The 26,645-nt window shown below is 37.2% G+C and overlaps 3 protein-coding genes across 4 annotated transcripts; 1 reads left to right on the forward strand and 2 right to left on the reverse strand.

Annotated features, from left to right (window-relative positions):
- Nucleotides 1–1,251: 1,251 nt before the first annotated feature.
- On the reverse strand, nucleotides 1,252–11,088 carry LOC116297382 (THO complex subunit 1). 2 transcript variants are annotated; one of them, XM_089033400.1, is made up of 24 exons: nucleotides 10,971–11,088; nucleotides 10,826–10,899; nucleotides 10,484–10,544; nucleotides 9,711–9,777; nucleotides 9,147–9,265; nucleotides 8,695–8,743; nucleotides 8,070–8,165; nucleotides 7,587–7,654; nucleotides 7,383–7,447; nucleotides 6,738–6,843; nucleotides 6,469–6,572; nucleotides 5,786–5,846; nucleotides 5,399–5,440; nucleotides 4,958–5,016; nucleotides 4,705–4,771; nucleotides 4,578–4,628; nucleotides 4,198–4,274; nucleotides 3,772–3,873; nucleotides 3,561–3,626; nucleotides 2,991–3,074; nucleotides 2,719–2,750; nucleotides 1,851–1,966; nucleotides 1,744–1,777; nucleotides 1,252–1,498 (listed from the first exon to the last, which is right to left on the reverse strand). In XM_089033400.1, exons 1-24 carry the CDS (start codon nucleotides 11,010–11,012, stop codon nucleotides 1,467–1,469), a joined length of 1,674 nt encoding a protein of 557 aa, XP_088889526.1. In that variant the 5' UTR covers nucleotides 11,013–11,088; the 3' UTR covers nucleotides 1,252–1,466. The 2 variants fall into 2 exon arrangements, with proteins under 2 accessions (XP_088889526.1, XP_088889525.1); XM_089033399.1 differs by having other exon boundaries at nucleotides 6,738–6,846.
- Nucleotides 11,089–11,361: 273 nt separating this feature from the next.
- LOC116287592 (uncharacterized) lies at nucleotides 11,362–17,668 on the forward strand. The gene is made up of 2 exons (XM_031694280.2): nucleotides 11,362–11,641; nucleotides 12,385–17,668. Exons 1-2 carry the CDS (start codon nucleotides 11,593–11,595, stop codon nucleotides 16,839–16,841), a joined length of 4,506 nt encoding a protein of 1,501 aa, XP_031550140.2. The 5' UTR covers nucleotides 11,362–11,592; the 3' UTR covers nucleotides 16,842–17,668.
- Nucleotides 17,669–22,242: 4,574 nt separating this feature from the next.
- On the reverse strand, nucleotides 22,243–23,066 carry LOC116287589 (uncharacterized). The gene is made up of 3 exons (XM_031694278.2): nucleotides 22,999–23,066; nucleotides 22,646–22,921; nucleotides 22,243–22,422 (listed from the first exon to the last, which is right to left on the reverse strand). Exons 1-3 carry the CDS (start codon nucleotides 23,043–23,045, stop codon nucleotides 22,308–22,310), a joined length of 438 nt encoding a protein of 145 aa, XP_031550138.2. The 5' UTR covers nucleotides 23,046–23,066; the 3' UTR covers nucleotides 22,243–22,307.
- Between the last annotated feature and the right edge of the window lie 3,579 nt (nucleotides 23,067–26,645).

Below are 26,645 nucleotides of genomic sequence, written 5' to 3' on the forward strand. Positions count from 1 at the left end.
TTATTGATTCTACAATTGGCGAAAATAAATATCCTTTTCGCGTTAATGAACAGCAAAAGGTGTAGTTTGCCGGAAAGGTCACTAGTTTGATTTAACAATCAGAGGCAGTTCCAGGGTTGTTTCCGTTAACCGTTAATTTCCGTTCGCGATCTTTTGGGAAGACGTTATGTTATTGGATGAACACTGCACCTATTCGAACACCCTTAGAAACTTCCTCCTCCATGTAGAAAAATCAGCAGTGGCATCTCAACCACTGAATCAATATCAAATGTAGAACTTTTGATTTTGGGAGGAGGGGGAGAGCCGGAGAAAGGCACGGGAGAGAACCAATCAGCAACTCCACTCACATTATGACATGGAACTTTCAGGTCCCTGGTTTTATTCTCTCGGGAATTCACGTGGCAGCTCGTGAACAAGGAATTGTATTCGGAAATAGGCCCTTTGCAGCTAAGCAATCACGTGCTGATTAATTCACTGAGAGCAAATGAATGAACATTTTGATTCTCATGGGTGAAATTTACTGGACTGCAAACAAACTTTCTACAACCTGTTTCGAGAGATATAATGAAACTGCATTTCGTAACACACTGGTTACGCATCTTTTCATTCAGTTCTTTACAAGTACCTAAGAATAATCACCAATTTAATATAAAAGCATAAATTTTGCCCTCCAGTACAGACCCGTGACCGTTAACTTCAAAGGGCCTTTGTTTGAACGTTTGTTTTTCCTGTTTTTTGGAGGAAGGGGTTTCGAAATATTCCTTTTCATCAAATGTTTAGACGATGATATTGACAGGGAAAGCCATTGTAATGCTATATGCCTCGCAGCAAGAGTATTTATAAAATAGCTGTTATAAATCTCGCGTTCTGATTGGTTGTGAGCGCGTGATTTATGAGAGCACACAGCACGCGCGCGCGTTTTCTATTGAAGAAATAGAAATCGCGCGCGCGTGCTGTGTGCTGTCATAAAGCACGCGGGGGTTGGCAGAACACGAGAGAAATGTTAGGATAAGCACGACGCGTAATAAAATACAAATTACAATAATAGATAGGAGTGACGCAACGGAAAGTGCGCGCGCGTGCAATGTGCTCTCATAAAGCACGCGCTCCAAACCAATCAGAACGCGACATTCATAACAGTTATTTTATAATTTTTCATTATATTTTCCTGGAAAAGCTTTGCTCATAGCTTCCACCTTTCGTAGATGCTCTATCAAAAAGACACCATTGTACACCCAACATAAGGAGAGCTTTGGTTACGATAGACAAATTATTTATTGATAAAATATAATAAATATGACTCCTAATAGCTAAGGATACTGGTACGTTTGATGTATGAGGGTTTACTAAGCAGCTAGTCTCTTCTTTCTGGAGCAGCTGAGGGTGGATTCTTTTGCTATCATTATCACGGAGTTGTATCTTATCTCAGCCTGTAAATCGTGTTGCGTGTTAGGCATGGATTTGCACTACGTTAGCTGTTCGTTAGAGTCTGTGGATCCTAGATATATAAGAAAACTGTTAGAAAAAGGTGAACCTGTGTTAACCGACCGACCATTGGGTCAAGACCGATCGATCGTGCGCAAAATGCATGCCACTACGTAGTGCATAGAAGTATAATGAGCCTGTGGTAACCGACCACCCATTGGGTCAGGCCCTGACCAAGCGTTCGTGCCGACCAATCATTGGATCAAGACCAACCCTTGTATAATGAAGACCCGTGTTGAGGCTTATCACCATACTAACCATTCTCAACGATTACGTCCTCCGATTTTGATGTCTAGAAAACAAACACACTTACTGTCAGTAAATATAATGGTATTTATCTTGGCAGCGCATGGTTACTTACTCACCGGTATTTCCTGTGCTAGTTGTTGTACAACACTTTCCAGGTAATCTGGTAAGGTTTTGAATGGATTGGAACTTGGTTGGAAGAAATGTTGACTGCGTCGAGCCAAAAGTCGTAATGCTGAGGGTAACAGAAAGTAATCATTCAGAAAAGAAGTGGGGAGGGAGGGTAGGCAGGCATATAGTCATATCAGAGACAACACATGCATATTATCCCAACGGCTAAATTACAGGTAGGCTATGGGCAACTTGGGCGAAATATACTAGAGGCCGTGAAGTGCAGGTGGCTTCTCATTGCCGTAGAGAGCTATGGGACATCCGCCTCCAGGAAGGTGGGCTAGGTACTCGAAAACAACACCGTACAGTTGGCTAACCTAGGCTAGGTACAAACAAGATGTGACTGGATCTTGAATCACAAAAAAAAGTTTTGAATTTTCACCTTTTGAAAGGCCATGGATTATCTTAATGTGTAGCAAAAAAATTCCCAACTTCTAAAACTTGTTTTCCTCTTCTTAATGCCCGAATTTTGAGTGGTTTCTAATTTTGGAAAATCTAGAACCGTACATAGATGTAAACGTTTTTTAGGCCGAATTTGCAGCTTTTATCCTATGATTTTTATTTTCTTATAAATAACTAGTGATTCTATTCCGAAATTTTGCACTAGGTACTCGAACACACCGTACATTTGGCTAACCTGGGCTATGTACAAAATATCCTAGAGGCCGCTAGGTACGGGTAACTCCACATTGCCTTAAAGAGCTATGAGACTCAGAACTGCACTATTAGCTACCACTAATAGTAAGTTATTAAACTCCTCGCATACATTTTTTCCCTGCAATTAAAGATTATGTATCTCTAATAAACTTCACTTACCCCTCCACCCAAAGTTACTATTTTTAATGACTCTGAAAAACAAGCAAGCAAAATATTAAAGATACTTTATGGGATGTTTCTGAAGTGATGCATTCTGGTCTTTCTCGGGTACAATTTCCTTAGCTGATACCACCAAACAAAGAATCTTGTTTTCAACAAAATAACACGTGGTCTGAAATTGGAACCTATCACGCTCAAGCTAAAGAGGTCTAATGCAGCGACAAGATTTCAATTTGAGGATCACTAATATAAGACAAGGTTTGTTAACTCACTTGTATTCATCCTCGACCATCCCTTCTGGGTCTGCCTGTTCAATGGCCTCTCGGAAGTAATCTTCCAATGTTGGTAGAAAAACCCTACAACAAACAATACAATGATTGTTTAGAAAAAACATATATTACCAATGACATTTGGGAAAGGTCATTTAACATGCTGGGGGAGAGGATGGAATTTTGGTGCCCCCCCCCCCCCCCCCCCCTGTATTAAATTATTATATTTTTATGTTTGATTATTGGTTGGATTAATATATTCATTTCCTCTCCTGTCTTCAGATCTTGAGGTATAAGTCAGTTGCTACTATTCATACGATGGTATTGAGTGGCATACCATGGAATATCCCATGATGCACTTGTATTTTCTCGGGTACAAAACAAATCTTCAGGCATGTATTGCATATAAAAATAGCAAAATAGGTCTTTTCAAGATTCGATAACTTGAAAACAAATTATGTATTGTGGTATATAGCTTTGGTCGAACATCCCCCTGTATGGCATGATGAACAAAAGATGTTTGAACCCAATCTAGACCACAATGCAACATGTTGGTTATACACATAATCTGACCTTTTTTCAGCACTGCAAGCTTCAAGATTATTGGGGCAGAGATTCCACAGCCTGGTGAGCTCAGAACTAAAAGAAAATAATTTATATATCAATATCAATAATTGGTTAGACAAAACATACCACTCACTATTACCAAAACAATCTTTGGGATACTCAAATGTATAAGATTATTTAAATTCACTTTTAAATCATAACTTGAGCCTTTTCGTACCTTCCCATCATTATTTTCTTTGATTTCCAATCAGATATCACATCTTCACCCAAACTTTTGGTTCGTTTTCTGCTTACTTTTTTGGGAACTTCGCTAGATTCTCTGGAGAAAAATGAAATATTAATTAATTTTTTTTTTTAATGTTTACCTCTTTTTTTCTTTTTGTTTATCTTAATTTTTATTATTTTCAAGAGAGAGAGAAAGAATTTAATACAAAGCAGCTTCTAAATGGCTTCCTAAATGTTATTGGATGGCTTTCCTTTTTGATGTCTTTTGATTGGTTCAGAGTGGAAGCCATCTGAGAGTTTAAGACAGTGATTGGATGGTGGAAATGTTCATTCAAGTGGAAGCCATTTGAGAGTTTCGTTTGTATTTCTTCACAGAACTTTACCTAACAGTAAAAAAAATTAAAATAACTTTACTCACTGTTCTTTTTCCTTGATAAAACTTGGACATCCTTCATTCTTCCAGGAATTCCAGTTTTCTTCTCTCTGAAGAATATGCTGTAAAAAATAGCTTTTAAATTGATTTCTCAGGTTTACCCAGTTTTGCAATGCAGTGATAATTGATTTGAATCAGCTCTGCTCACTAACATGAATGACTTAATCTTCAATTGATTAACCCTGAAACAACCTCTGGGCTGATCAAGGTCAGGGCATGGCTAGCTCACAGATCAAACCCTGAAACAACCTCTGCGCTGATCAAAGTCAGGGCATGGCTAGCTAATAGAATGAACTGAATTTTTTTTGAAAACAGGAGAATCCAGAGGAAAGCCCTTGAAACAAGGAGAACTGCATCTGGTTTACCTCTGCTATAGCTGCAAACTTTTCTCCATCTGGTGGTGTTTCTCGTAGTAACTACAAAAATATATTATATAAAATGAATGGTTTTGTAAAATATAATACAATTAAGTTACATGTTTGAGTGTTTTACCTGGTAGACAAGTGAATTCATCTCTTTGACCCAGACACTTTGGAGTTCACTTAGAACATGACTATTGCTAGAATAACAACAAACTATAAATGAGAATCTTTTTTCCTTCATGGACAAAGTATTAGCATCACATTAGGGAAGGTAAGTTTTTTATCGGGGGAGGGGGGTCATCAGCAAAAACATTATACTCAAGGAAATGACATATGGCCTGATTACACAGATCTATAAATACTGGATTGGTTGTTAGACTAACCTCTTGAATTTCACATTGCCAGAAAGATATTGAAATAGTATGATAAACTGCATAAGAATCTAAAGGGGAAAAAAAGTATATCATATGTTAGGACAGGTTTGCTCCAAACACACTAATGCTACAATCACTGTTTATGACACACACTCAACGCTCAAATCAAATGTTGAACCTGGAGAAAAACCTTCTTGGTAAGCGAGAGGAAAATATCAAACAAACTCAACTTGTGTTGTTTTTGTAGAGGGACAAAAACTGGAGAACCTAAGGAAAACCCTCTCGTACAGTACACGGTAAGGGAGAGAACAACACACCAAACAAAATAACCCATGCAGAAGATGAACTACACAGTGGTGAGAGAAAACACTGTAACAGGACATCCCCACTAAACCAACCAACCAAGAGGTGAATATCTTTGTAACAAATACAATTGACTTTCATACTTACTGTTCTTCGGAAGTTACTGTCACTTAACTGAAGGTCCAAAAGCTGATCAAAAGAAAGAAGATCAGCTACTTATGGGATAAAAATAAACAAAAACTTGAAGAGTGAAACATTTTTGTACAAGTCAGAATCTGAGTTTTGACAGTTAGCAATCCCACTATTATTAGATTGCTTTGGTTATTTTGGCCAAGGCTTTGTTGTTTTGTCCTCCATTTCCCACATCTCTCCTTAGCAGATACTTTGCTAGCTACCCTTACTCTGCCAACTTATTTCAAGTCAACACAAATAGTACCATACCAAGGCAAATAGAGGGACTGCTCACTGTCTAGCCACTGATCAGAGGCAAAGTTCACAAAAAATAGCTTTGAAAACAATTTTAAAAATCAATACCTTCTCATTGGTGAGAAACTTTGGGAAGTAACAGGGTTCTTCACTTCCTTGGACTACACTACTGCAGAACACAAATTACAAGCATGCAATGTTAATACAACCTTCAGGCCTACCAGCTGAGCAGTGAATTTTGTTTCAGCCAATCACAGTGCATTTAGCTGTTTTGCCGCCGGCCCTTACACTGTATTCCCAGGCTACTGTAACCCAACTTTTGCATATTTTTCTGTTTTCTTTTAAGTATAATATAATTTATGTGCCTTCAAGAGGCAGTAATATGGGAAGGACGAATGAAAACAATTTCACTTTAATCCCATGTTGGCTTTGTTCTTTTGAGTGTCAAACTTGCAGACATAAAATACTAATGTGTAGTTCCAGAAATAATCCATACCCACCCCACAGAGGAATTTGGAATTTCCGAAGACTAGGGGGGGTCAGAGAAAGAACAAAAATTACAGAGTTTGTATGGAAGAAAATTGGAATTTCTAGGGGGTAGGGGGGCTTTTTAAAAAAATTCCTCCATGAGGGGGTATGGATAATTTTTGGAACTACACAATCTTAAGGTAATCGATTTCGTAAATTGGTTAACTGTTTTATGGAGAAGATTCAAGAGGCCCTTTGCACTTTGAAAATAGCAAATATCTTATAAGATTAAAGTACCTCTCATCCTAGATTACTGTACCTACCTTGACCTCACTATCTTATCCTTGGAATGGTCTCTTGTTTTCTTATTGCTAGATATATGTTCCAGTTTATGACTAGAAAACACATTCAGCAGCTCCTTTGTGCTCTGTTAATAGATATTTCTAAATCACTATACAGTAATAATTAACAGTAGTTCATAGGAGCAGTAGAGCCGGGGGTGTCAGGAGCACCCTCACACCTCACTTTTCATGTACACACTTACAGTACAGAAGTAACAAGTGAACACAGTCACAATATCATCCCTACTTACCTCTGAGAATTTCTTCCAGCCTTCAGATGTATAGCATTGGGTTGGGTAACGGAAGAAATCTTGAAGAGACCAGAACTTTCTGTATAGATTATAATCCACCGGGGCACTGCTATGGAGGATAAAAAAAAACAGAAATTCCATCAAACTTTTGGGAAGGGTCAGGAGACCACTTGATTTTCTGTTCTAACCCTTAGAAATTCATCCATTTTTCTTTCTCTTAGCACTATTGTGAGGGCAAACAGTAAAAAACAAAAATAAACAAAAAAAAAAGAAAACTTTCCTAATAACTCATTTTCTTTAAATGTAAATATATATGTGAGGGACCACAGTAACTGGCACATGCTGTAGTGGATTCCCAGCCATTATGTATGTATTTATTATATATAACGTGTTTGTGCATGTTGTGTATGGGTGGGTGTTTAAATAGCAAAGCTAAATGAATAAATAAAATAAATAAAATGGATTGCGGATGAATGAAAAGCAGGCAAAATGGACAGGACAAATATAGAGATTGCAATGGAAAAAAGAGAAAGTGACAGGGAAAGAAAAAAAAGAAAGAAAGAAAGTAGAAAATGAGAAGAAAGAAATCAGAAACCAAGAAGAGTGACATTCACAGTAGGTCTGTAAACTCTTTTTGTACGCTACCTCGTAACAAGTTCACCAGCCTCAGTTCCATCATCAACTACCATATCTGTTGAGTCATCTTTACTCTAAAATGATAAAATATATGTGTAATTGTATAATATTGTGATTGTATTGTTCATGTCATCTAACATGGTTGCACTCACATGATGGTGCAAAGCCTCTATTATGTATTTTTTACATTTAATCAAATATTTGTGCACTTACATCTTCATCAGTTTTTTTGGTGTATTTAGTAATATTTTCCAAGTTGAACTGACTCATGAGGTTAAGACCTTTAAAAACCAATAAAAATGTTGCAGCATTAGTAAGTTTTGAGAAAATCAATACCCAGGGTTCGTGCTGAGGTAACGACTTAAAATTCAAGGACTATTCAAGGAGTATACAAGGAGCCAAAAATGAATTTTCAAGGAGTATGTTCAGCTAACTTTGCCAAGGTTTTACACGGTGGTTGCACATGGCCGACTTTCAGATTTTCCAATCTTTCTGACTAGATCTGTTTCAGAACCATGCAAGTGACGATCAAAGCAACAATTCAAGGAGTTTTCAAGGAGTTCCACTAAAATCATAAAATTCAAGAGCTCTTCAAGTGCCCTTGAAAACGTGAATTAAATTCAAGGAGTTTTCAAGGAGTTTAATACCTGTATCTAGCATTAATAGGAAAGAAACAAGAGTGACAAAAACACTGACCAGATTTTTCAGAAAGAGGAAAGAGTCTTGCAAGGAACACTTGGATACGACCACAGAATACTGTATTTTGTGTTGTAGAGAGCCGACGCAATAGATCTAGGGGGAAAACAAGAATGAATAAGAAGACAAACAAAATTCAAAGTGTATCAATATTGGGTCTTTCCTGGTGTAGCAAGCATTATTGTATTCTGGGTTAGGGTTTTTGTTTTGCAGGGTATTGTTTAGCTCAGAAATCATTATCCTTGGCTATATATATATACATATATTATTTTTATTGTCTTCATGCCTGAGGTGCCTTGCAACACCAAGAAAGAGCCTCAATATTTTGATAAACTAAACTTGAAATTCCTAGGTATATTACAGATGTATAGTATATGTGCTGGGAGACTATTGTTTTAAAAAAACAGTGGTTTACATTAAGTGAGAAAAAGGATTACACTCATGCGAGTCACAGGTTTGCTAGCCAATAGCTTTTAGTTGAATTAGGGAATTTAGGGAATTATATATGGTCTGAAATGGGAAAATATTACGTCCAATTTAAAGGGGTATCAAAGGTGAAGAGGGCTATTCAAAATATAATATATAACTAAAATAATACTCTACATAAAATATATATTTTGCTTACCATTACACATTCTTAAAAGTAGGTTCTTCCCAGCAGAAAAAAATAAGGGCTGAAAATTTGAATAATATTAAGAGTTTTAAAATTGTGAACACTAAACAGCATCAGGTTTACTGCAAGTTACATTTCATATTGATATGGTTGGTTTTGTTTGTAGGCTCTGCAGCTATAACCATAATGTTATACACCTAATCAAGATATAAATCACCAACTTGAATATTAACTATTGTTCGGCACTGACTAGCAACTGACTAGCCTCTCACACTGTACATGTTAAAATACTGTTTCAATGTGTAAATGAGGCTAGTCAGTCGCTAGTCAGTGCCGAACAATAGTTATTCCAATTGTTCATCATATTTCCATTTGGCATATAATAACGCAGTACAGAGACATAAGTGGACCATTACCCATGAAGATATAACAGGGATCCTTTTCAAATTTAGACTATCATTTACCTTAGTCCAAGTAGATACTTGTTCTTCAACAAAGGAAAAAAGTTCTTTACAGAGATTTAATGTAATACTATCAAAAACATCACTTAGCAGGATGAAAGGTAAGGTGGGAGAACAGTTTCCTGTTGAGAAAATGTTCAAAATAAAGTATTAGTAATAACAATATATAGCAGAAGACCCTCCATACTGTACCTCAACAATAGACAGTTCTATATTGGGGCTATGGCAAAAGGCTAGGGCTATGGCCTATGGTATGGCCAATCCAATGAATACTAGTACAGTATCGGCTCAACAATGAACTAAAAATATACAAAAGTAGCCCTACATTATCCCAAATTATCTACACTGCCCCCTGATAAGTATAAAGCTTCTGAGTTTGAGGTCAATTAAATATTGTAATGACAACTGACTTCCAGGTCAAAACAAAGAGTAGTCATATAAAAATTGATAGGAATTGTTGACCAAAGATTTGATTGTTTCAGGTGTCCTGACTTTGATCAGTCCAGGGCTCTGCTTTATGGTAACAATGATTTTTTTCATATTCCTACACAGTTGTTTGGTTTTTACCTTGCTGACAGGCTTCAATAGCAAAGCTGATTAGTTCTTCTGATCTTTTCACATCTTTGTTCTCCAACTAAAAAAATTTTTGCACAAGCCTTTTCTTAAAAATCAAATTATTGGTAGATGTTGAAAATTGTGAAGGTCATAAAAGAACATAAAAGCAATCAATATTGTCATTTGTCATGCCTAATTTTGTTCACTGAAACCTGAAAAATTCTCTGTGAACTTGATATAATCATATTCAATCCTGCAGATGGGGAATCTTTGGCAATCAAGGGAGGCATAGACACAGTGCACTCGCCTCTAGAGTCATGGGTTTGATTCCCAGACTCAGCATTCCCTGTAAGTACTCAGTTTGTTAGCTCTCCCTTTTGATTCAAGGTTTTTCTCCTGGTTTTCTGCATGGGCTTAGTAAATGGGGCAACCGCCAAAAGCCTAACTAAAAATTTTTTAGCATTTTTTGTCAGGCTAGCTGTGGATTTTGCAGGAATCTCTCTGTTACTCTCACTATGCCACTGTTTCATTGGCTTTCCTCCCTCTACAAAATCTAACATTATAAATTCCAATTCGATCTGTGAGATAGCTGTGCCCTGACTTTTATCAACCCAGAAGTTGTTTCAGGGTATATTAATAAAATCTTAAGGGATAGCAACAAGAAAGCTGGCTACATGCAGTGAGTTTTGGAAATTAAGTTTAACAATATTTTTTTACGTCTCAGCCAATCAGAAAAGACATGGAACAAGAGTACATTTGATAACCACATACTATATTTGTCTTACCAGACTTTTCTTCACCAAATCTCTGAATGCCTGATCTGCTGCATATTTCTTTTCCACATCACTAAAGGAAAAATGATATTTTACATTAAATCTTAAGTTATAAGCTTAATTGCAACTGGTCAATATGCACATGTAGCCATAGATTAAATCGATCTGCATGGCTCGGACACCTTAAAAATCCAAAGTAGTTTTATGTAGATAGGTCACAAATTCTATATGCATGGCCCCTCTGGATACCAGTCTCGTTTACCAAAGGGTTATCCTACCTAAATAAAGTTTATCTATAAACTTCAAAGTAAAGTTAAGTGCTTAATAATATTATCAAACTAGTTTTCATCTTACCTTTCTGTCATTGTTGCTGATAGTTTAGCCAATTCCATGCCAACTTCGCCATCTTTCGCTTCATCAATAAGCTTCTGCAATCCCAATGTAATAAGTTAGGAAATGTTATATTACGTATAATGAGTTTAAATATGTTATAATTCACCTTGAAAGAGCATCTCATAACTTCGTACGCCTCGTCCGCCATCTTGATATTCTACGAGATCAAGGCGACTTGTGGGTAAAACACAGGTGTCCCAGCATCGGTAAATGAACCATGCTGGAGCTCGAGAGCCGATTGGGCACGCTTATAAGAAAATGAGACTATGAAAAATGCAAAGAAAAGAAGAAGAAAAAAGGGGAGGAGGAAAGGAAAGAGAAAGAGAAAGAAGCAAGATCATCTTAGTATCTAGTAGTACGGTAATCCCCCTCCTCCACCGACAGCTCCCCTCTTTCATTACTTACCATAATTACTTCATTAAAAAACAGTAAAAATATCCTATGACATATTATGCAGTTTACACGCAGTTGTACTTTCGATGCCCGAGATTCATAAAAAGCCTTCTCTTTAATTTGCATCACCATTTCAAGCAAGTAGATAAAGCACTGCAAATAAGACGTGACGTGACGAAATATGTCGTTCTCAAAGTCTCTTACTTAAACAGTAAGAACAGATTAGCTGTATTTCCAGCCAATGGTGCTTCATTTTTGAACTGAGCGGCAGAGTTTTTTATTTGGCTTTCAAAGAAAACGTGTCAGTGGTTTAATAACATTGCTGGAAGCGAAAGATGGTTTCAGTAATTCTAATAATTTTCTCTGCTATCCTGACTATTGCAGGTAAGATTATTAATTACGTACACACCAGTTAGTTCTAATAATGATTAAGAAGAAAGTCACATAGGATCAAACAGTTCAACTGAGCGATGAAGGAACACTGACTACAAACAAAGCGGCTTTCTTTCAAATCAAATTAAGAACATTTTTATTCTACAGTGGTTTTGGAACAAGTAGGAAAGTGAAAACCATAAACCTGAGATCGGTGGTTTCGGCCGATTTAATTTCGCTGATCGAAAGCTAGGGCCGATAACCTTAATCTCAATCTATTACATGTATTACTAATATGAATTGGAGTTCCTATATATTTGGCGGGTATTATCTGCCAAATCTCTCTTAGTATTTATTTTTTCAGTTTTACTACAATAAGGGAAGGTAGTTGTCAATTGGGACGCAAGTCCTGTATCCTCCTCCTGTCACGTTTTATCATAATAACCTACTTCTTTTTTTTACCATTTTTTCCCCTTTTTATCTCTAAATAACTATGTTGAGTTCACTTAATTTATTAGATAACATATTGTACCTCAGGTTGTAAATAGTGATGAATGGACTAAACTAAACTAAACTAGCGTGTGCCCAACCTGGAAGAGAGAAAAGGACTACCTGCGAGCAGAGGTTATTTTCTTCAATTCTGTAGGGCTAAGCGGCGATAGGTTATAAAGGAGGACAGAAAAAGACCTCTGCAAGCAGGAAAGTCTTTCTCTCTCCTATATTCGAACTTCTTTTCTTTTCTCTTAATATCACAGAAGTAACACCAGATGTCTTGAGAGTCGTTTACGTGTCCAAAGCTCGAGGCGAAGCAATTGCTGTTTGTGGCAGCACTGAGTTTACACCCTGTAAAACACTTGAACTCGGTTTTAAGAGGCTGGCTTGGGGTGGAATGCTATACGTCGACGGCAATAACACTGACAAAGATCCCTACACATGCGAATCCCAACACAGATCTGTTAAAAAGGAGTATAAAATACAGAAAAGCTTCACTTTGTTGAGCTACACCAATTCAATTCCTCGTATTTCTTGCTCGAACGGAATTATTATCGAAGTTCCGAGTCGTAGAGTACCGATGAGAGTAAATGTGAGCAATGTTATGTTCGTGGATAGTAAAAGACTATGGGTGAAATCTGGAATAAGGGTAACTTTGACCAATGTATTATTTAACAACACGAAGCTCCAACTAAATAACGCATTAAGTGATATTCGAGATTGCAGTTTTCAAAGATCATATCCCGCAGTTTTTGTCTGCATTTCGAACACCCTGCCGACATATTACTTAAAAGTGAAAAACACGTTATTCAAAGAAAACTGTGGCTGCATCGAGATTTATCAACCAAAAGCTAAAGGGTGCAATAGAAAAATAGTCTTAAATTTAAAAGATGTTTTATTTCAGGGAAATACCATACTCATGAAAAAAAACAGAGAAAGTGGTTTGGTATCTGTAAGAGGATCCCGTAACTGCCGGTGTAAAAATATGTCTTTCTCGTCCAAGTGGGAAAATGTTACAGTCATTAATAACCAAGGCGAAGTGAAATTTTGTAAAAAAGACCGTGAGGAAAAACCGAAAGGTTGTTGTTGGAAACGGAAAGAAAAACCAAGTGATTTCACACGAAACATCTTCGCTGTCAGCACTTGCAGGGTTTATCTTAGATTTTCTAAAGTGAAAAGTCTAAAAAACGTCAACATGAGATTCTTAATGTCACAAAGTGGCTATAACAAAATAAAAGTCGAGGATTCAAGTTACCATGGTCACCACATCGATAAACCAGGAGGGGTGATTCACGTTAAAGGTCACGGAGCATTGGTTAATCTCACCATCTCAGACTCAGCTTTCTTTAATAATTCAGGTACATTGGGTGGGGTGCTCCAGGTTGACGGAGGTTTCACCAAGATCGTGGGATTGAAAATGGATAATGTGAGCTTGGTGCACTCGCATGGGAGTGACTCTGGATGTGTACTATCTGTTGCGAACGTCAATTACAATCATAAATCACGTTTTACACATGTGGCTGCAATCGTTGCAAACTTCAAAGGACTCTTGGTTAAAAATACACAATTCTCATACAATACGGCAAACAAAGAATGTCACTATGCAGCATTTTGTTTCGTCGCAAGTCACCTTTTAAAAGTCTTAATCACCAAATCTTTGTTTTACAAAAATGATGTTCCAGCATTTATCCTAAAACATGATCCTATTGAACCATCACTTTCCGGCGCTGAAGTGAACGTCGAAATCGACAGAACAGATTTTATCGAGAATTACAGTCGACGAACAAATGCCATATTGACTTTAATGGTCGATCACTCAGTTAAAAAATCAAGTCTCAAACTCTCCAAAACTACCTTTATGAAAAATAACGGAACCGCAGTCATAGCTATAAATGTTATCGATCTGAGCGCCAGAAATTTTATTTGTAGTCATAACTTATGGATTTGCATGTTATTACGATCCAAACTCCGCAAGGGGATAAACGTTTCTTCGGTAAACTCAACGCTAATGATCGAGGATTCGGTTTTCACTCACAATATGAATTCACCAATCAAATTTAATCATACCATGCCAAGATTTCTATACATTCAAATCGTAAATACCAGTTTTCATAAGAATCATTATCGAGCTGCTCTGAATATAGAAATTGGGTTTAAAAAGCGGAACAACACTTTGATTGAGGGAAAGCTGAAAATTAAACGTACCAATTTTACGTCCAATTCTGTTGACTTTGCTCGGTCTCACGTTTTGCGGTTTATCTTACGGGTGCCAACTAAAGCGAAATTTCAAGTCTCGATTAAAGAAGCACTGTTTATAAATAATGTTCAACATTTCAAGGGAAATCTTCCGGGTATGTCCAGTGTTCTTTTCTTTTTTATGCCAGAAGACTTCGAACACCAAAAACAAAAAAAATGCAGAAAATTTCCTTGCTTCAATTACACGAGGAAAATGTCTTTTAATAAAGTTGTCTTCGAGAACAATACGGGATCCTCAACGATTTTGTACATCAGTAATGGTTTAAACTCTTTCCGCCGATGTCTTTTCAAGAATAACTTTTCTCAGTATCCGAGATTAGGAGCCCATGTCTTCATTGAAGAAGGCACTGCACGTGCTCTATTCGACAAGACAGAATTCGAACAAACAAAGAGTTCAAATTGTAAACCTTGCAGTGACAATCCTTGCAATCATTCTAAAGTGCTTCCGTTCATTCGCGCAGGAGCAAGAGGTAATTTGATAATTAAAGAATCTAACTTCACATTGCACGCTTCTGAAAGAAAATCCGATATGTTCGTAATCCAAAATGGTCGTTATGTTAATTTTGACTCACACACTAAGCTACTTTGCCCATTAGGAAGCTACATAAACCTTGAAAACTCCTCTCACGTGATCCCACCAGCGTTCACACATGATCGTTGTCGCTTGAATATCACGCGCATTCGCTTCGTGTGTCAAATGTGTCCTACTAGTACTTACAGTCTTCAAAGAGGATCTTTTCGTGGACTCAGTAACAAGACGCATGTCAGTTGTATTGAATGCCCCTTTGGCGGGAATTGCACATGGAACATTAAGAGTAAGAATGACTTCTGGGGCTATCTTTCTTCATCAGATCCCCCTCGACTTCGGTTTGCGAGTTGCCCTGAACACTATTGTCATGTGCCAAAACGAAGTAGAAACACTTCAGTCTATAATAGATGCGCAGGTAATAGAACTGGATTGATGTGTGGGGTATGTAAAGAAGGTTATACTGAAAGCCTGTTCAATCATGATTGTCGCCCTGTTAACAATTGTAGAGACAGATGGTTCTGGGTAGTAGCTGGTCTGTATTCGGTGATTTTTGGAGTGTATATACTTGTGAGACCACCAATAGTTATGCAACTAGTTAAGAAAATAATGTGGTTCAAACACCTGAAGCCATCGATGCAATACATAACGCACGAACAGGAAGGAACCACACATGGTCATGGCGAACACGGCTATTCTAAAATCATTTTCTATTTCTACCAAGTTGCTGATCTTCTCATGTTGGAATCTTCCTTCCACATTCTCCAAAAGGAAGCGTTTATTGTTACGCTAGTCTCATTTTATAACTTCCAGGTTAACATAGCAAATTCCTCGTTTGGGTGCCCGTTTCCAGGGTTAACAGCCGTCACCAAGGAGCTTTTCCGTTCTTTACAAGTCTTTGCTGTCATGGTGTTTCTTGTCGTATTATATTTTCTCCACTGGCTTCTGTGGTCGTTCAGAAGAAGACCCAGGCCACACTTTGCTCCTTACCTTGCAGCCATCATTGAGGTTCTACTCTTAGGCTATGAACGACTTGCACACACGTCATTTAACCTACTGACCTGTACTCCCCTTAATATCAATGGCCAGGAGGTGTGGAAGATGTTCATCGATGGTAACATTACATGCTGGGTCCATTGGTGGCAGTACGCCATTATCGCATACAACATCGTGTTTGTGATTCCATTTGTGTTCGTTTTGATGGTGGGAACTCCAAAATTACAGAGTGGCCATATTGGTCCCTTCTACTTTTTGGCTGCCTGTTTTTTGCCCTTGCCTTTTTTGGTATACTGGATGCTGAAGCGCATATTGAAATGTGACAGATGCATATTCGATGCCATAGGAGAAGCCCGAGATCAGGAATACACAAAGCACTTATTAGAAGTCATACAGGGTCCTTTCAGACCTCCAAAGGACCAATCAAAAGGCTCTTTGAATTGGGAAAGTATTCTGATTGGTCGTCGTTTGGTGCTGTTGTGTCTTCATTCCCTAGTGACAATTCCAATGCTTCGAATTCTGTCCATGACGTTCATTTGTTTATTGATTCTTCTTCACGATGTAGTGATCATGCCATTTAAGGATGGAAAAACAAATGCCATGGCTGCCTTCCTCTTATGCATTCATGTCGTCCTAGGAGCCATCAACATGGCCAAAGCCACACTCATCACCGCAGGAGTGTCTCCAGAAGGTCCTCCCAAGACACAGATACATGCTCTTCAACTAGTGGAAATAGCACTGTTGGGTATCCTACCTTGTTCTTTTCTGCTACTCGTTGCTGCGTGTGTGATGTCCCAAGCAATATGCTTGATGTTTAAAGCTGGTTTGTATCTTTTCTCAAAAATTTGTTTCCAAGAAAAGGGTGGCCGTTGGTATCCAGAACAGGACAGGAAATGTCTTGGGGAATCCTATCAACCCTTGCTGGATCCTACAATGAACTAATCCAAAAAGATAGTATAGGACAATCAATTAACCGATTCTCTATCTGTCGAAAAAACTCCCGGGGGGGCTCCCTTATAAAAGGGAGCGGGGGTCCTCGTCGGAAATTCCGAAAATGACCCCTAAAAGGGACCTGTATTTTGGGATGATGGGCGTGGCAGTGATGGCATTTCACCCATAATCAATAACACGTTTTGTTTGGTTTCTCGATTTTACTTGCATCAAAAGCCGTCTGCCCTAACGAATTTATGACGACATCGTCATATACAAATCGCTTGCCTTTTTGTAGATCTTATGCCCTAAAATGGACCACAAAATTCAGTTGGTGCGCAAACCCTTATTTCAAACCCTAGAAGGGACAACGAGGGCCCCCGCCCCCTCCCATAAGGGAGTCCCCCCCCCCCCTTTCCGGGAAAAAACTATGCATATTAATCTTACTCAAGACAAGGAGAAGTGAAGAAGAATAACAGGCTATTGCGCATGAGCCTATCAAGATCCTTGCAGAACAATGAGTGATTTTAAGTGCAGTTCAGAAATGTATCGTATATTAATACTAATTCCCTCATGTTTGTGCAGATTGTGTAGAAAAGTGTAGAAAGATGTAGAAAAATGCTTTCAATGGGCACAACTCATGGTAATCCAGAACTTGAACCACTTAGTGTTTGTTTTATGCATGCAATATTAGTATAGCACTTGTTTATTGTTATAAGGGGGTCAAGTTCTGGACTATGAAGAGAGTTGCAGGTAGATATAATATTTTTCTGTTTCAGTGTTTATACCGTAAATCCTCTATTTAACCCCCCCTCTCAAATAAGCCCCCCTCTCTAATAAGCCCCCCCCCCCCCCCCCCCTCGAACGTGCGAACGTGCCTGAAATAAATAAGCCCCCCGGGGGACTAAATAGAGGATTTACAATAAATATAAAGAATCACGTGTACCGATTAAAGTTGATTTATTAAAGGGGCACTTGGATGAAAACGCCCCAATTTTTAAAAGTGAACATTTTAATCTGGGAACAACTTGCTATTGAGATATTTTGGTTCAAAAGCAGAAAGAACAATAGGTTGAGTAAATGTCCCCTCTCAATTAAGCCCCCCTCTCCAATAAGCCCCCCCCTCGAACGTGCCTGAAATAAATAAGCCCCCCGGGGGACTAAATAGAGGATTTACAATAAATATATATATATATATAATATCTAAGATACATTTGTTCATGCTGATTGGTTAGCTTCCCCCAAAGGCTTCCCATCTCAAGATCACTGAAGCGTAAACGAAAATATAAAACTCGAGTTGAAAATTTACGAGGTCGAGTTCGAAATATGATGCGGCGAATTTTCAATCCACTGCTTGGAGTTGAAAATTGCGGCATCCGACTTGAGATTTGACGGGGCGAGTAAAAATGTTGCCCATTGATGTAAGATACAAAAGAAGAGTTATAAATTCTCGAACGCTGTATAAACTTGCATGTCGAATTTAAAAGATGAATGTAGGATACAAAACTTGCATGTCGAATTTAAAACATGAATATAGAATATAAAACTTGAATGCTGAAGTTCAAAACTTGAGTGTAAAATTCAAAACTTGAATGTCGAGGGTAAAATTTGTATGTTGAATTTGAAATTTGAATGTCAAATTCAAGGCACGACTGAATTTTGGCGGGGATCGTACGCCATACACTACTGGATAACCTCGAAATTCCCTTCATGGAGGTTTGTTTTAAAAACAGATGATGATGTTTATGTTCGAGTTCCAAGGCTTTTACAATGGCTAGAACGAGCTGGCGCTCCTAACAGGTTTTATGGAGGATATGTTGGCTTAGGTGAAAGGATACTTCGCGACCCAAAGAGCAAATGGTTTCTTTCGAAAGAACAATATGAAAAAAGTACTTGCCACCGTTTTGTCATGGAGCTTTTCACGTGCTTTCTACCGATATTCTACCAAAAATTTTTAATTATACAAAATTCGGTCGAAAGCCTTTTAATTTCACACTGATGATGCTTACTTGGGTGTCGTGCCAATGAATTAGGAATTGAAGCTACAAAGATGCCTGGTTTTAACCTACGATTTCACATCAAACCAAGATCAGCTTGTGATCTTATAACTTCTACAACAATGGGACACAAGATAGATGCTTCTACGATGATAAAATACCATAATTTTTATACTAAAGAAATGAAATCACCAAGGTATAAATGGCTTCGATGCTTAGCATCCAGTCCAGAACTCTTTTCTGTTGCTGCTTTCGTGATTTTCAGTTTATTTATGGAAAGGCTTTTTAGGGCTATCTTACTAAGTTGAATCTGCAAAGTATCGACTAAAACTGATTACAATGAAATACACAAAGGAAACCAAACAAAGAGATAAAAATAGAACAAGACAAATGAAAGCAAAACAGAGCGTACGTTTGTACGTACTTTATTTCGACTTCACAAGCTTTACTTTCTCTGTATCTTTTTTAAAATTGTGTCTCCTATTCATAATCGACAATGCTAGACGTTTTTCTTTAATTTAATTAAAACCAAATTATAATTTTATGATTAACAGCTTCCTCAAAAGCCTGCGTTCCATCCCGGCGGCCTTTTCGTAGATATGGTGCAGGCTAGTTTTCAGCTGTTCTTCGAACAATCACACAGGGTTATCCCATCATGCATTGCGAGTGAGATATGAAATTTTCTTATTCAAACAGCTAAAATTAATATTTTCAAAATTAAGAAAATCAATTGTACTTAATAAGAGTGTATGTCATACCTTTTAGCATTATCTATTTTCTAAATTCTTCAAGAAATTTAGAGATACTCATCAAAATACTGGAGTTCTTTGGAATACTTTCAGGTTCAGTGCAGATCCTACAACTGGCTACTTTTACTTGCCAAATCAGTGAAAATATATTCATCAAATGCGAAGGTAATACCTTAGTGTTTGTATCAAAAACCAAACATTGAACAAAACTGAATAAACACGCAAAGGCACTTGGGAAAGCTCTTGATACTCCTCAGCACCTGGAGCTAAGAGGGTACCACAGGCAGCCCAATTTGGATAAAATAGAAAAGTACTCAACGGATTGGCCTTTAACTCAGCCCAGTCCCAAAGTGGATCAATAGTTTTTACAATTTTAAAATATAGTTTACATACTTCATACTTTTACTGTAATTCGATCGACACTGGAGCTTGGGATACCTGTGCCATAGAAAACTTTGTCAAAGAAATTTTCAAGGACAAAACTAGCCTCTGGGGTACGGTTGGTAGGTAGTGTACATGTACAAGTGGGAGAGTAATAAGGTCAAAAACAAAGACTCGCCAAAATCGCCCTGAGCGTTTCTCTTGGTCAACATCTTGGTCTCTGGATACGAGATTGAAAGACTCGCGTGAAGAAAACAATGTAGTGGATTTTAATTGGATTTTTTGATTTTATGTTCTTCATCATGGGAGAAATTATATTGATCTCGGACAAGAGAATATTAAGTAAGAGAGCACATCTCCCATACATGGGTCTGTAACCATTGAAAGTTTCTTGAAAATCTATTTTTAGCTCCGCGCGCAAGGCTGAGCTATTTTTAGCATGCGATTCCTGATTGCTCAGAGTTGTAGTGACTTTAATGCGAGCGTTCTTCATAGACGGATTAAACATTAATTTTCAACAATTGATGAAAAAGAACATCGAAAAAGATCAAACATAAGGATGATTTTCAGTATACGAACAAGCTGAAAACAGCGAAGACGTCATGGGGAAGAAAACTGCGATAAAAAATGCGATGAAAATAGCGAATAACCTACAGTGAAGACAGGAAAAAAAGCATTTATCGTAGTGTTTTCTTAGTTAAGTTAAAGTGATTTAGAAGACGATGAACAAGACCAGTATTTTGTTTCAAACACGAATCAGAACAAACTTGCACTGAACTGTGCCGAAGAAAAACTTCTGTTTTCACAGAGTAAAAAACTACTAGAAACTTTAACTTTCACTCGAATAAAGTCGCTTTAGTTTACTTCTCGACTTCGGTTGTCAAGAAAAACACAACAAGTCATTCCTGCGATCATTCATTGAAACTTTAACTCTTATTCGAATAAAGTTACTTTAGTTTACATCTCGACTTCGGTTGTCAAGAAAACAAGAACACAGCAAGTCATTCCTGTGATCATTCATTGAAACTTTATATCTTATTCGAATAAAGTTGCTTTAGTTTACATCTCGCTCGACTTCGGTTGTTAAGAAAAACACAACAAGTCATTCCTGTGATCATTCATTGAAACTTTAACTCTTATTCGAAAGTTGCTTTAGTTTACTTCTCGACGTCGGTTGTTAAGAAAAACACAACAAGTCATTCCTGTGATCATTCATTGAAACTTTAACTCTTATTCGAATAAAGTCGCTTTAGTTTACTTCTCGACTTCGGTTTTCAAGTAAAACACAACAACAAGTCATTCCTGAGATCATTCATTGAAACTTTAACTCTTATTCGAATAAAGTCGCTTTAGTTTACTTCTCGACTTCGGTTTTCAAGTAAAACACAACAAGTCATTCATGTGATCATTCATTGAAACTTTAACTCTTATTCGAATAAAGTCGCTTTAGTTTACTTCTCGACTTCGGTTTTCAAGTAAAACACAACAAGTCATTCATGTGATCATTCATTGAAACTTTAACTCTTATTCGAATAAAGTCGCTTTAGTTTACTTCTCGACTTAGGGTTTTCCGATTTAGTGACCTTTTATTCCAGAATGCCATCGGCGATCCTTACACTAAGTACGCTAAGTGACAGTCAATTGAAGATGTAATATAATTAAAAAACAAAGAATTTAGTGAGAAAAAGAAAATCTTTTATATACATGACATTTTATTAGGAAATGCTTCTTGCTTGTCGAAATACTAGTAATCTAACAGTACAAATTAAAACAATTGGATTTTTTTATGACTAGCAATACCTAAATCAATCCAAACGGCCTATAGCAATGACGTCAACGGCCAATTGAAAACACATGTAGAGCTAGCGAGATCGAAGATATATACAGAGGTTTTGACTTTTATGAATATCAATAAAATTATTTAAGGATTTCAGAATTTACACAAATACTGAACACTAATTTAAATGCAAATTCGATCAAACCTTTTTTAAACTGATTTGGAATGTGTAGTTTCAGAAATTATCGATACCCTCACCCCACCCCTTACCCCCTCGAAGAGGAATTTAATATTTCTGAGGAGTGGGGGCTCAAAGAAAGAACAAAATTACAGAGTTTGTATTGGAATTTTCGGTTGGGTACTACGTATTAAAAAAACTAATCCATAGGGATATGGATAATTTCTGGAACTACATAATCTCAATAAAATCAAAGAACAATCGTACGCGTATTCTGATTCTAAATCCATTTTTAATTCATCTTTCTTTTCAAGACTTTTAAATAGGTTAGTTGAGAGCACATGAAATAAATGCATGGTTAATCTGAGTCTGAACTATCTATTTGCATCCATGTCTTCACGGCCTTGCTATGGTCTTTGGCTGTCTTTTGGCTGCCGAGTTTGCATTCTGTATGAGGGCAGGAAGGGACTCTAAAATACTTGACATTTTCGATTTAGCTGTCTGTTTCCCCCTGTTGAATACAAAGTAAAAACAAAAATGACACACAAAAAACAGTAGAAGATAATATAGGTAAGTTGTAGTGCTTGGGAACGTTCCCAAGCACTACAACTTACCTATATTATCTTCTACTATTTCATTAGTGCCACGCGGTCCACATACTCTCATATACACACACAAAAAAAACAACAGAAAAGTTAAAGTCAATTATGTGACATTCGCTACCAGCATCGTACCTTTGGCTTTTCTTCCTCTTCGATTTCGCATCAGCTTGGTCTTTTGCATCATCACCATTCTTGACAGCACTCAAAATTTCCTCTCTGGATTGAGAGCCTTGGATGTTTGTATACCGCGTATCTTTTTTAAATATATCGTTCTCGGTGGCTTTCCAATCGCTGTCACTATCGATATCAAACTCACTTTCACTACTATGAAATTCTTGCTCGGCGCTAGTCTTAACTGCTTTACTGGTGGATGCAACAGTCGAAGCTTCTTGTACATGCCGAGAATCACTAAAGAGAAAATATATAAACGTTAGAATTTTATTTTTTAGAAGAACCTGAATTTCAAATTTTTTTTTCAAAATCACCTTGCTTTGTATAAAGACTTCTTAGCAATCTTTCGAACTCTTGCCATGGCTTTTTTTGTGCTTGGCCCTTCTGGTGTTCCAATATTCTGGTAGTAATCTCGTAGCTGGTCCCCGAGTACCTATGAATGTTTCTGCATGAAACTAACCACGGCTTTTAAATCTCTTCCGTACTTTTTCATTCCTTTCCCAATTAGCATTAACTCTACTGGTGTACTTCTCTTTTTTTGCTTTGGCTTTGGCTTGTGTCGTTGCTGCAAAGACATGGTACTCGCAGTAGGGAAAGTGCTTGAACTCGGGCATGGAACTTCTTGAAGTTAAGTTCTTTGGTGAGAGCAGCTCGTAGAAAAATATTGTCTTCTTCCATCTAGAGTACTTTTATGCGGATTGAAGTCAATGTGGCCATTCTCAAACTTTGGGCATATTTATATACTCATAGCGTGAATACTTCACAGGTTCTTTTCAAAAAAAGGATGGTCATGACGAGTTCGAGAAAACTGTGTCTATAATTCTAAAGCATTGATTAATTAATTAAGGGATTGTTAGATCACACAGAAAGGCAAAAACAAAAACACCTTTTTCTTCTCAAATTTCACCTTTCACCCTTGATAATGCGTACTGAGCTCGAGCAACGTGTTTAGAATTCTAAAGGCATTGATTAATTCATTACGAACAAACACACGTTCTTATTCTTCTCAAATCAGTATTCATGCGAGCGTAACACAATCATGTTTTGGTATGAGAAATGATCAGTGTTTTAACCTATGAAGCTTTCATTTATTCATTTCGCTCAAAAGATGCCGAACAGAAATCCACCTCCTCCGTTTCCGTATTTTCTGTTCTGTACGTTGACATCAATATTATCTGTACTGGATGTTCTTTTTCAACATGACAACAATCAACCTTTCCCTCCACCGTTTCTTATATAGAACATAAAGTCAAAACGAATGACAATAACATATTGACATCTCTACGGGATCACTACCTGGCTATGTCAACATCTCATTCATTGCATAATACTCCACAAAATTACGCACAATTCATTTATGATGGTTCTAGAGTAATTATAGTTGAATGTCTTCACATAGGGTATACAAATTCCCCTTGAGCCTTGGATAGGGTCTACATTTTGCCAATTTGTCTTGAATAGGGTATGCCGGATTTTCAAGAGTTTCCTCCAGCGGAACCCCTCCGTCAGAAACTGGTTCCAATCCCCCCCGGGAAAATTTATAATTTTTCGCGGTAACGATGATGGAAGTTAATTTTTCTCGCCTCTATTCTTTCCGAATTCTATTGTTATGAAATACTTAGAAAAAAAGACAATGCATGGCAATAAAGATATTGCCAAATCGAGGAAAAGGTCACTAAATCGGAAAACCCTAATCGGTTGTCAAGTAAAACACGATGAAGTCGATTGCGATATCACGAGTATTCCTAGTCACATCAAAAATAATTATCATTAACTATATAGTGATGCCAATCAAAATGTTTACCCTGATATGACTCAAGGGAGTTTAATACTGTTAATCACTTGCGTTTGACAGGTCTTTGTCTTTGGTGTAGCCAATCAGTGTTAGGGAAAATAAGTTAATGATGCATATCCTATAACGTATTCGTGAAATTATACCGATCTTTGAAAATAACTCAACTGTAAGTTCATGTCGCCTAGAACAATAGAATTCTGCCCGATGTTAACAATTGATGTAAAAGAACATCGAAAAAGATCAAATATAAGGATGATTTTCAGTATACGAACAAGCTGAAAACAGCGAAGACGTCATGGGGAAGAAAACTGCGATAAAAAATGCGATGAAAATAGCGAATAACCTACAGTGAAGACAGGAAAAAAAGCATTTATCGTAGTGTTTTCTTAGTTAAGTTAAAGTGATTTAGAAGACGATGAACAAGACCAGTATTTTGTTTCAAACACGAATCAGAACAAACTTGCACTGAACTGTGCCAAAGAAAAACTTCTGTTTTCACAGAGTAAAAAACTACTAGAGGCACTGAAATGATTTTTTACAGTTATTTAATATGATTAGCTTGCCAAAATACGGTATGTCACTTTATGCAAAAGACATTGCCCATTGAGAAGAGGTAAATTAATGAAAAAGTTCGACTATTAAAACTAGATCTTGATTTCATATTTTGCACCATGAATTTTAGCTCCGCCTCAACGTTCAATTCAATCCAATTTATTCACACACTTTTTTCCTAACTTTCAAACTCTAAAGTCCCCAACAGACAATAGAAATACAACCACGATATCGGCCAAGTACAAAAAGTGAATCAAACTTAGTATTTGAGGATTCAAACTAATAAAAAAGAGATTATTTTTACCTGATTGAAGAGCATTTTAATCGCGATATTTTCCTCCAGATCTCAGTTCGGCGTATTTGTGTCTTTATGTTTAATTCTTCCATTCCAAGCACCTTGACTGTTTTCAGCTATCTTAAAACCTCTTCTTCTTACTGGTAAACAACTGATTTCAACAGTAAATGCTAAATTTTCTTTCTGAGTTTAAAGTTTTTTAAACTTTAGACTCAGTGAATTCAACAAGTTTATTCATCGAAAATCCGGCTCTTTCGTAAACGAGTCCAATGTGCCTTCATTTTAGATGCCATTAGATAATTTGTCATTTTGAAAACACTGAAGTTCAGTTTAGAAGTACGTGTTCTTGGGATACAGCAATATTAACTGTATTTAAGTTTAGGTGAAGAATTGTGGTATAACTTACAGTCTCATCTATAACTGCAATCAACTCCAAAACTATGAGTCTCCATCGGCGAGCGGCCATTGTTTTGATTTAAAAACATGCTTGAATGATGTTGTCTCAACTGAGTATTTTTCACATGTGCTGTTTATGGATTCCTTCAAAAACCTTTCAGAATTTCTCAAGGAATTCCTCTAAACACATTTTCTCGTCAAATTGAATAAAGTTTGGTTAGTTTGGAGTTTGTTAGTTTGGAGTTGCTTGGTCACTGCCTAACTCTTGTGTACCCATGACATCACTAGAATCAATCGCATGCTAAAATAGCTCAGGTTTGCGCGCGGAGCTAAAAATAGATTTTCAAGAAACTTTCATGGGTCACAGGGATTTTTACAACAACTCACGTAAATAACACATTCTGATTGGCTGAGAGCTATGATTAATAAGAGGGCAGACACATGGATGACGTAATGTTTTTGAAACCAAGACTCGCCGGTAGGATTTTATCGTAAGGACTGTGATTTTGCGAATTTATTTTGCTAATAAAAGTCGTCAATGAAACCAAAAGAGAAACCAAACTTTGAATTTAATCTTGCTGATAGTCTTGCCGACGAATATTTAGTTCTGGAGGCAGAAAAGATAGAGGAAGACGTGAAAAATTCATCTCGCTTTGCAACCGAGTGCGAAGAAAAGACTTGAATGAGCTTGTGTCAAGTGCCATTCCAGAGTCGATCTTCAATGGCTGCTCCATCCAGAACTTGAATGTCTAATGTTGTCAAGCGAAATTGACATTGCTTTTCTTAGCTGAACTTATTACTAAGCTTTGTTTTTTAGAACCTTTGAGTTCTGACTCAAACTCTTTTCGACTTAGCTAAAAAAAGCCATTTATAAGTAAATGTCAAAAGTTTTGACCAATAGCAAGCATTCTTTTACAGTGGAT

This window comes from Actinia tenebrosa, unplaced genomic scaffold (assembly GCF_029948245.1).
Source record: "Actinia tenebrosa isolate PJP-AT-01 unplaced genomic scaffold, QUT_ActTen_1.0 PGA_scaffold1__47_contigs__length_23844297, whole genome shotgun sequence".
Taxonomy (NCBI): domain Eukaryota; kingdom Metazoa; phylum Cnidaria; class Anthozoa; order Actiniaria; family Actiniidae; genus Actinia; species Actinia tenebrosa.